This window comes from Triticum urartu, chromosome 3 (genome assembly GCF_003073215.2).
Source record: "Triticum urartu cultivar G1812 chromosome 3, Tu2.1, whole genome shotgun sequence".
Classification (NCBI taxonomy): domain Eukaryota; kingdom Viridiplantae; phylum Streptophyta; class Magnoliopsida; order Poales; family Poaceae; genus Triticum; species Triticum urartu.
In genome coordinates this window covers 693502395-693513696 of record NC_053024.1, presented here as the reverse complement: position 1 = coordinate 693513696, position 11302 = coordinate 693502395, and the positions used below count along the sequence as shown (strand labels likewise).

The window sequence follows — 11302 nt, the reverse complement described above, 5'->3', positions numbered from 1 at the left end:
AAGTTGGACATTAAGGGTTACCCCTTCAATCAAAAAATGATAGTATAGTCTTTTATGTCCAAATATATCGTTTCAATGTTTGATCTGCAGGCTGCTGCAGCAATAGACATGGGTAGCACTGTCGAGGGTGGACTTGTTGCAAGTCTGTCGTGCCATAATGGTTCCGCGTACACCCGCCACCCGCTAGCGATCTAATTTGATATTCAAACTCTGATCTTTTAAGTCTCCTACCCTACACTGATTTGGGACATATAATGGTCTTCAATTCAAATTTCGTGTTCAAGCTCTATTCTACCTACCGTACTAGCTACTGAAAAAACTAAAACACACTCCATCAAACATGATCAACAAGTAGGGCTATCAATAATCAAGAAGACTACGAGAGCATGATATACGTCCTTCTTGTGGGGTATTGGGAGGCCACGGAGCAGTGGTTGTCATAGAGAAGGCTAGCCATTGTTGGTTCTAGATTGAGCTGCCACACAGTTGGTTCTGGTCTATTGATTGAGCTATCAGGAAGATATGTGTTATAATTAGTTAATCATCAATGTACACAAATATCCTTTTTAATGCAATTTTAACATTCGTGTAAACTTCTCTAAGCGGGTGTACCAAAGCATTAGCAAATTTATAAATTCGAAATAAGGAGATGTCTTGCATACCACTGCGTGCATGGCAGGATCGCAAGGTAGAACATATCATCGCAAGCACCAGGAATGCAATAACCACAGACTACACAATTGTCGATCGTGTTGTAGTGCTCTTGGTGAGTGCCATCATAACAAAGAGATTACTTCTTCTATTCTATTCCTCCTTTCTTCTTCTATTCCTATGTGATTTTGTCTTGCCAATGAACTCATTCGTTCACTGCTATTTATTAGAGAGGCCCAATAGCATCTTATGTAATGATCTTGCATCCAAATATTCCTCTAAATTATTGTTTTCATATCTTTATGGTTCTACATAAATGCATACACTCTTTTATATAAATGGTATATATTTCATGTTATTTATATGTAGTACTAGTATCTATATCGAGTCATAGTTAAATATTAGGCAACGATCTTGCATTTATTGGTGTTAGCATATAGAAGGAACATTAGGCATCAGTTGAATTTTGACGAGGCAAAAAAATCTTATATATTTATCATGCATTTACATCTCTCCTAAATTAATTTTGGTGCCTCGTCGGTGCTGATGAACTTGCAGGCGTGCTCCTAGTCGTCCATGGGGCCGGGGGAACAAACCAGGTCTTCCTGCCGATGAGCGCAGAGGTGGTGCATATAGTGCCATTGTGGAATATGGACTGGATGGTGACCAACTTGTACGGGCAGCCAACGAGGGACACCCCTGTAAGATAGTAGGGTTTCTATCTATCATTTGACACTAGCGCAATTGGCACATGCGAGCGACCTATATACAGAAGGGCATGTGTCTTAATACCTTCGCAACGATTTATGTTTCACATATATCATTCTCCTGTGCTGAGACGTGGGGTCCACCACAAGAGCAAATCAGAACAGGTTCGGTGTGCATGACCAGTTCACTTTTGAAAATAAAAACATAATCAAAACTAGGAAAAATAACATTGAGGTGGTATGCCAACTAAGCATCAAATTGAGGAAAAAGTTCGAAAGGGGTAAATGCGACGCAATTTTGCTTAGTTGGGGTATATTTTGAGGATTTTCTTAAATTGAGATCAATTCTATCACAAGTGTGAAGCGTGGGGTAAAAAATGAAATAAACTATTTTTAAATAAAAAATCCGCATCTATCCAAATGTGTTGTGTACTAGCATTTACTTTATTTTTCAATGGTCTTGAATGGAGCACGAAGGGAGTGGGCGATTGCGGGACCTAGCGCCATATCGCCGGCCGGTAGGCTCTGCATTCCTAGACCCGAATATAGGCCTTTGTTCAGCGATGCATGACAAGATTACTGCACGGATGCGGTGAATGAAGCTATGTCGGCCGCTTGCACACCACCAGAGGTATTCGTTCGAAACTCTTCCGCATTCTTTTTCTAGCTGGATTGGTAGCCCCGAATGTGGATGTGATGATCTAATTTTGACTTGGATACCAATCTCGACCTTTTTAGTGCAAATTAGGCATGTGATTTTCCATCAAAAACAATTTGTGCCGAAGGGGTCGGTATCTGTGGGGGGCAGGTGGAAGCCCAGCCATACCAATGCATTTCGTGTCTTTCACTTTCCTTTTGGTGTAACCGAAATAGAACTTTCTGATCTAAAGCAAAGGCAAGTTCACTTGCTAGAGAACATAAAAAGGTCGACTAACCATTCTTTTCATTACTGGAGAAAAAACATTATTTTCATTTTCTCTTTCATCAATTGAGATGATAGTCCTCTTCCGAGATCTATATATGGAAAAAACATGTTGCATCAGTAAAGACTCTAGTTGACTTGAAGCTTGTACAAAATGTCATACAAAGCATACTTAGAGCATCTCCAACCTAACTGCTGCATTTCCTTTGTACTTCCGGGTGGACAACTCAGACAATGTCCAAACAGAAGAAAGAAGAAGAAAACAATCATCATCCGCACCCCTCAAGTCATTTAAATATGTCCGAGTTGTCCATATGAACCCTCATATCCAACCCATAGGTAGGGAGGATATGAGGGCGTTCGGGTGTGTTTGGGAAGTCCATCAAGTTTGATTTGTCCTATCTGTTACCACTTCTCTTTTTGCCAGTTTTTTTTGTTTCTCTAAACATACCCATCAATCATATGCATGTGACTAGATATATAGGAGAAAAAGTGAAGAGCATGGCTACATGCACCGATAAATGAGACCCTGGCATACACGTCCGGACAACGTTTGAACGCATCCGCAGACGTATAGGGGTCAAATTAGCTTCTAGATGCTCTTACATTTTGGTCATTGCAAGCCACATAGATGTTGTATTGGAAATTGAACTATACAAAATAATTAGCGAGACAAGACGATGAAACAAAAATATCTACTGAAGCTGAATTGACCTAAATATCTCGAGAGATTCCTTATTTGGCCCTTTCTTAAAATTCGCTTCCTTGTTTGGCCCTAAAAAAGTTTTTCTTCCCTTTACGACACTACATCTTCAGTTTGTTTCCTATTTGACACTTCTGTCCGTTCTGCCCACTAACAGTGTCAAATGAAGCATAAAACGACTCTTTTGGCCCTCATGAAGATGGCTCATGTATACGTGCAGTTGTCTGATGTATTTATAATATTTATTTAGGCTGATGTATCATGATTTAGTAGTGAAGGTGGTTAGCACTAACAATAAATGTTCGGTCTGAAGTCAAAGTATATGAGTCAGCATCAAGTGTGCCGTTTAAATTTGTTGAGGATTATCTTAACAAATTAGTTTAGGCCTGAGCCTACTGTACATTGATTGTTTAGCCTCTAAGCGAGAGGACTATGCCAAAAAAACACAGTAAGCTAGCACCAAGACAATAACTGCGTGTCCTGGGGGATGTGCGCACACGTGTCCAGCCATCAAATCGGTGTCCTGTCACCTGTTTGCGTGCACATATATTTGATCAATCAATCTAGCGCGATGATTAGTGTACTGCTACTCAAGATCGATCAGTCCAGCCGGCGGTTATTAGCAAGTTTGATGAGTAGATACGTAAGGTTGTATGCCAGCCTATTGAAAAATCCATCCACCTGCTTACTTCCCAGACTTGTGCGCTGCTTCGTGTCTTTACTCATGTGAGCCAAAAACATCGGCCAGCAGGGTTGCCATACAGCACTTGCACAAGCAGCGATAGTCGAGACCTAAGCAAAATCTCTCCTGTATTATTTTCTCTCTGTTTCTATTTATATCGGCCAAAACAGTGTTTTTAATCCTTTTTCAACATGAGGGGCAAAACTGTATTTTCATGTCTCAAGTAACACCGTTGGTGAGTAAAATGGACGAAAATGTCATATAAAGAACAAAATTTACTTTTAGTGTCAAATAGGGAAGAAGATATTTCTTGGGGCCAAATAGAGAAGCAAAGTTTAACAAAGGGCTAAATAAAGAATTCTCTCAAATATTTCTCCATAAAGAAGACGAGGCTGGTAGCCTGCCATCTTTTTCATCCAACCATGGAACACAAGTGGAGCTAAGTCATATGTCCTGGATATCTACCGGCTAGAGGATTAGATTATTTGCCGGAAGCCCTGGAGCGCCTATACATCAGCCACATGAAAAATTTGTTTGCATGAGTCACTTTTTTTAATCATTAGATCTTTATTGTACGACCGAAAACAAATCATACCCTCTTCATCTTCAACCTTCATTTTCTTCTTCCCCACGCAGCCGCCAATCAACCCATTCCTAATCACCCGCCTCCACCCCCACGGCCGGTGGCTACTGCCGCCTTCCCGCCCTGGCCTCCCTTCGACCTCCCCCCTTTACTATGCTAGCCGCCGCCCTGGCCATTCCACTAAGCTCTGGTTTGATGAACAGCTAAGGCGACCCCTCGCGCTAACCCCCATTATTTTTTACTCACTCTTGCCGGCTCCTAAGAGCTCCTAAGTACGTTTTCCGCCGTGGATTCTGAGTGGGCTTATTCTGTTGTTTTTTCTTCTATTGTTTTTATGTTGGTTGATGATCGGAATGTAGGTCTGATCCAGTGGCAACAGCCAGTGGAGGAGCCCTGAACAAGCCCACATATTTCTGAAAATCTAGTCATATTTGCTAACTTCCACATGTAAGCCTGCAGAAATGTACTACTCCCTCTGTAATTTTTTATAGGACGTTTTTTAGTCCATGGCAGTGTCAAAAAATATCTTATATTAAGTTAGAGGGAGTACTATTTAGGATTGAAGGTTTAATAGGAAATAATTACTTGAACTGCAGCTTCAACTGCAGCTGCATTGCAAGGAAGTTTTACTCATTGTTGGAGAGGGTAGGATGCGGTTGAAGAGTGAAACCGGTAATAGCAGAGCATGGAGAGGCAAGTTAAATTTCTGCAGGCATTAGCACCTGCAAAGTTGTGATGAGGAAGGAAGGAACCTTGCGGGAGAAAGTTCCAGAACATCCATGCTTTTCTCTACAAATTGTTAGTATCAATTGAACTTGACTGACTTTGTTATGAAAAGATGCAACATAGTGAACTGTTGAACCTTCCTATATACTGAGCTTTGTTAACCAATAAATAGTTTGCATTGTTCTGGCTAATTTCAATCTATATGCTGAACTTCAAGTATCTACTCGGCTTTGAAAGCAAAGATGGATAATTCTTCTCACAGTATGAGCTCTCTTTGGCAGCACAGCTGAGGGTGAGCAACAGGCGGAGCTGGACGCGCCATGGAGTTTCAACATGGGAAGATGGAATGGAACACTGCTTCTGAAAAGCAGGTTGGTTGCAGGACTGAACTGCTAAGTGCTAACTGTTATAAGTATACGAACTTCCTTAGCACCCATCGATATTACAACAACTATGTGCATTTGGCAGGATTGAAACAACCCGCTTCGCTGTATGTTGGTTTCTATGGAGATAGCAAGTGAAATCATTGAAATAGAGACAGAGACTGCATAACTCATCGACGTTGCAACAAAATTCTCTGCGCTTGTACAGGAGGGAAACCCCTTTCTCTCTTTTGCTCACGTATTGGTGCAACTCTAGTTTAGATTTCTGACCTTTCTTCTTATCCCAGGTGGGATGGCACAACTGTTGGTCTGGTCAGCTAAGACAGCAGTCAGACTGAGTCGTGATAGGAGTAGAAGGCGAAAGTCAGGGCTCTCTACGTGATGGGAGTAGAAGGCTAAGGTCAGAGTTCTCTATCGGATGGAACAATGAATGACAGAATGAATAATCGTGATGGGAGTATGATACACATTGTTTTTGCTATTGTATTTCTGAGTGCCAGCTAGAGATGGCATCGGACCAATGTACATTATTTGTGATGTACATGCTTGTTTTCATGGTGCACTAATCGCTGTGTGTGTGCTCATAAGATAGCTAATAATTACTTGGATTGTTTGCATATCTAATAAATGCTACATGTTCTTCACTTGATATTACCTTAATTTGCATTTGTCAGATTTTGCAACTAGGGTGCAGTTTGATCGCCATTTCGCTTAAATTCATTAGGTCGCAACATGGGTCGCCTGCATGATGATGTAATACAACTGGTCGCATCTCCCACCCTAAAAAAATGAAGCATCTCTCACATACTGAAGAAGGGAAACTCCGTGAGCCTGAAAGATTGACACCTAAGGTTTTGCACATGATATGCCCGATATGGCCTCGGTAAACCAGCATTATTTCTCTAAGCTGGAATGATATGAAATACTGGTACTACAAATCATCCGGGAAACAGTATTATGCTTGTCGAAAAGATTCGCAAAGCTGCTTACATTACATACCCATGTTCAGAGGCCACGGTACTCTGCTCATGCTGAAATAGATGCGGATAAAATGCTTTGTATATGTACAGTAGAATATATATGTCTTTTATTGGAGAGTAGGTTTCAGCGTGAACGATTACCCTGATAACCACTCATCCGAGTTGGAGATGCTCCCCTCCTGGTGGTAGGTACCATCGTCTTGTGCTTCTGGGTCACTGGCATCATAGACAAACGACTTTCTATAAGATGCCATATTAATTGAGGATGAAACATTCAATTCTCATACCATAATTGAAAAGAGAACGGCAATGAAACTGACGATGCCAGTGATTGCACACTGAATTACGAGTTGATTCAGTAATTTGAATACACTAACTTGCGAGCTGGTGCGGGCATACATGTACACTTACTTACAAGTTGCTGAGCAACTCTGCAGAGAAAGAAGCAAAAGATGATCTAGCTAGTACTGATTCCTGAGACATGCAAATTATTAGTGTCAACATTTTCAGGGATCAGCTTAGCAGCTTCAAACAATATGCCCAATATGTAACACATGCTGCTAAAGAGATAGACACATAAACTTCTTTATACACAAGAATAACATATCAAAACCAAATAAGAAATACAAGTCACTAGAGAGCAATTGTACCTTTGTACTAACTTTCACATAGCTCTGTGATCCATAGGAGAGCATCAACACATGCTCGGAAAGACCCAAACAGGTGCCCTAAAATCGGAATCAGGCCTTGCAGCTCCCTCTAAGTTCTCAGCAACAAATTCATCACAAGATCCATCGGCCAAGGAATACTCTATCCACTTCCTTTTGGCATCTGTGAAGTATAAGCAGTCCCTTCGAACTCCTGGATGATCTGAACCAAGGGAACTTGCAAAGTAATAACCTGAAAAGCATGTCATTCCTTTCGTCGGAATAACACAGCCTACAAAGTAAAAATATGTCAAGAACAATGTGCAGTCACCAAGGCTAGTAGTCCTTGTCCACTTCCCCTCCATTGACTGCCACCGAAAAACATGAAACTCCTCTGGGCAGTCCCCAACAGCGCTAATAAGCAACAACTCATCGAGACACTCTGCGAGACAGAAATACGAACTCCCATGTGCGGCCTGTGTATCCAAATTATCTCCAAAAAACATTAATTCCACTGTATTCTTGTCTGACAGATTGGCCACGGCGAGACGGTAACATAGGCCGCCAACATCTTCAGATCTGACCAGCACGTGTAGGTTGCCCTTGAGAAAGATCAAATCCTCCAGGACATAGGGTTCAGTGCATGACGCCACACGCCACTCAACATCCCCAAGGCGACGGTACTGGACGGCACGGCCGACCGTCGGAACGAAGGCAAGGACGAGATCGCCAGATAGGAGGAGGCGACAGAAGGGTGCCGGTGGATAGGGGAGGCGAAATCGCTCGCCTGTGAGAAGGTGGACGAAGCTGAGCTCATGGTGGCTGGGGCTGGCGATGGCGATGCGACAGCCAAAAGAGTAGAAGGCGGCAGGGTTAGGATCAAAATCATGGAGGGGGAGGCGGAAGCGCAGGCGACGACGGAGGGGGAGGTGGAACATGGCTCGAGATCCGGGGACAAGGAGGAGGTGGGGGGCTTGGGAGGCGAGGTTGGATGACGACGGAGGGAGGAGATCCCGGTAGGTTGCGCTTACGGCGAAGAAATCCTGGAGGGTGGTCAGGCAACTCGCGATTTGGGGGATGAGCTCCGGTAGGAAGTAGGGTGATGAGGTTGTTGCTACGGGATTTGGGGGCGAGGTGGGGGAGGAGGAGGAGGCCATGATGGTGGCCGACAGCGATAGTTTTCTCCGGTGCGTCGCCGACTTCGTCATTTAACTCATTGGATCTGTTGTTGGGTGATGCGTTGGATTTGCGCGTGTTCTTCTAAGAGAGAATTCCTTATCTGACCCTTTCTTAAAATATAATTGCCTTTTTTGTCCCTAAAATTATCATTTTCCTTCTTTAATATCATAACTTCATTTTCTTCCTTCCTTGACACTTATATCATTTTTTTGCTATTAATACCGTCAAGTGCGACTTGGAAAATCCTACTTACATCTGCTTTAGCACGTAGTACAGAAACATAGAAAACTCTTGTTTAGCCGAACAGTCCCACATTCTCTCCCAATTCCACTTCTTTCCTGATTCCTCTCCCACATTCACCGCAAGCCCTAACCCTACCTTGCGCGGCGTGAGGTACACAACAACGGCCGTGCGAGGCTAGGAGAGCGGCATGGAGGAGGGTGTGGGCAACACTGCTACAGATGGCAGGGTGGAAGGCACGGTAGAGGGGGGCCACGGAGCTGCACCAGTCTTGGCCTCGGGCACGCATGGTGGGGAGGCGGATGGCAGCCAAGGACCAGTGGACAATGGGTGAGGCGGCGTTCTGCCAGGCTCTATGGAAGAGGGCAAAGGATTTATGCTGAAGGGCCACGGCCTTGCGCCGGTCTTAGCCTTGCACGGTCAGGGCGGATCAATGGACGGTGGCCAAGGATCACCGAAGTACGACGACCGTGCGACACCCTCAGATGCGACTATATCGTTGTGGTTTGAAGGGTGAGTTCCTCTCTTCTCTAGATTTCTCAAAATGCAACAAATTACTTATAGATGGATATTTCCTGGCAAATCTGCAATGGAAAAAACACAAAGATTAGGTTCATATAAAACAAGTATGTTCAAAGATCTTGGATAATATGTTTACACATGACACTTTTGTTATTTAAAATATCAAGCAAGTACATACGCAATTGATATTTTGTACATGGGTTATGTATGCACAAACTAATGTGTAAGGAAGACATGGGAGTAGAAAGTACTAATGATTAGGTTTATTTGGCTTTTACAGGATGGATCTGAATTCAACTTAACTGCTGAAAATTAAAATGCTTGGCAACCTAAAAAAAGCTATAAAGAATATCCATTGCTTTTGCTTTGAGAAGGTTATCGACTCTGATGTAACAAATTATAAGGACCCAGTTGAATCAATCATAGAGCAGTACGCGACATGTTATTTGGAAGTTGCACATGTTCAGTACTATGATGCATTTTTTAAAATCTGCCCTAAAGGAACATATGACCAAGAATTGGTGTATTTATTTAGGACAGTAAAACCGAGCTAAAACGAGCCCTCTCACGCCCTCAGCTATTTGAGCCGTCAGATCTCGTGCTAGGATCAATGTTGGTTGTTAGATCTACTGTCTCCACCACCTGTTTTTTTCCTGGCCGGGCTGTCTTAAAGGGCTGCTACTCCAGGAGAAAAATTTGAGGCATGTGGTTGCGCGGGCCTTCCACTTGGCTCATTTAGCTGACTCTGTGCCAGACGCCGCCCGATCGGTAATTCTCCGGTCACTAACCCTCGTTCATGCCTACCTGAAAAAAGTGAAGGCGAGACGGAAAGACGCGGGCGACGCGGGGATCAGATCCAGGCGATGTAGGTGATACGGGCGATGCGGGCGATCGGACCGATCGGTTGCAAGGCGCGGAGAGGGACCGAAGTTCTATCACCAAAGATTGATTGATAAATTAACTGGCCATTGAGACCAGTTAATGGAGTTGAATTGTCAGTTTCTATGTTGTGCGTGATTGGAATTCACCCGCCGTTGTTTAACGCAAGGAGTAGACCAGCCGTTCCTAATCCTACAGGCCATTAATGGAGTGGAGGTCAGTTACAACTTGGCTGCTCCGCCTACATATGCTCTGTCCAGTCCCCCGGGTTATTTCCCCATTCTTCCCCCGGCAATAAAAATCCCTGGAGTCACGCGTCTTCATTAGGTTGCCCCTTCATCTTGAAAATTTGCTGTAAATTTTCCTTCTCACTGCAATCCCTTCATGACTGAGTGTTTGCACCCAGTATGGGCTCCTGCTGAACCTGCTTTCCACTCCTAATTTGTAACTGAGTGTTTGCACTCAGTATGGGCTCCTGCTGAAGCTGCTTTCCACTCTTGATCCTGAAAATGAAAATAAAAGAGGCATTATATTATGATCTAAAAAAAAGAGTTTCTTCACCTTTCTAGCCTCTAGTTGTGACTGTTTTGCCCCATTTTATCTTGCTATACATTTTAATTGGAAAAGTAGATAAAGTGTTGTCCGGAAAACTGCGTCAACATTGAAAACGTTTACATACTCGTTTGCACATGATCGTAGGTACTTTATTGGAATGAACATATGACTGAGTGATTGTTGCATACAGATTAATCACTTGGTAGCTATAGTTACTTCTGCGGGATATTCTAATGAACATATGACTTCTATACATACGTAATCTATCCAATGAGTTTTGCCTTTATTGTACGACACGTTTGATATTAGTTACTTCTGCGGGATATTCTAAGTCAAGTGCATGCCAAGGCTTTTCAGAAGCGTATCATGCATGATTTGGTACATGATCTTGCTTCATTAATTGCTGCTGATGAATTTCTTGTTCTTTGATGCTCATGTTACTGGGCCAAGGAGTTGGAAAAACGCAATTCATTGCCGACATGCAGAGTTGATACAGTACCAGAATCAGTCCAATGTTTTCGATTGTCTGCCAAAAACTTAAATCCCTCCACATTAGAGATTAGCAGGAATGACAACTTCCTAAAGAGGCATTTTCTGGATCCAAGTACACGCATGTGCACTTCGGTATCTTGATCAAAACTGTCTTAATCTATGTCAAGCAAAATCATGCTGCCATGTTCCATAAAAATACTGAAGCTACTTTAGGTATCTTGATGCCACGGGATTGCCAATGCCGTCACTTTCTAAGAATATGGAAACTCTGATTATGTCCAATTGCTCACATGAAACCTAGCCTGACAATTCTGTAGCTTGCACAAACTTTGTTATCTGGACCTACCCGGTAACAGATGCCCTGATAAGCTACCTACCTCATTGGGTAAGCTCTCTAAACTCTCCTTCCTCAACTTGTCGGTGTTGGAAGTAACCCAATGTCCAGTCTGAT

At 43.0% G+C, this 11302-nt stretch overlaps 1 protein-coding gene across 1 annotated transcript; it reads right to left on the bottom strand.

The window, feature by feature from the left end:
* Positions 1 to 6295: 6295 nt before the first annotated feature.
* LOC125549230 lies at positions 6296 to 8205 on the bottom strand. Its single transcript, XM_048712693.1, has 2 exons — positions 6988 to 8205; positions 6296 to 6553 (listed from the first exon to the last, which is right to left on the bottom strand). The coding sequence occupies exon 1, from the start codon at positions 8190 to 8192 to the stop codon at positions 7032 to 7034; it is 1161 nt and encodes a 386-aa protein (XP_048568650.1). The 5' UTR covers positions 8193 to 8205; the 3' UTR covers positions 6296 to 6553; positions 6988 to 7031.
* Between the last annotated feature and the right edge of the window lie 3097 nt (positions 8206 to 11302).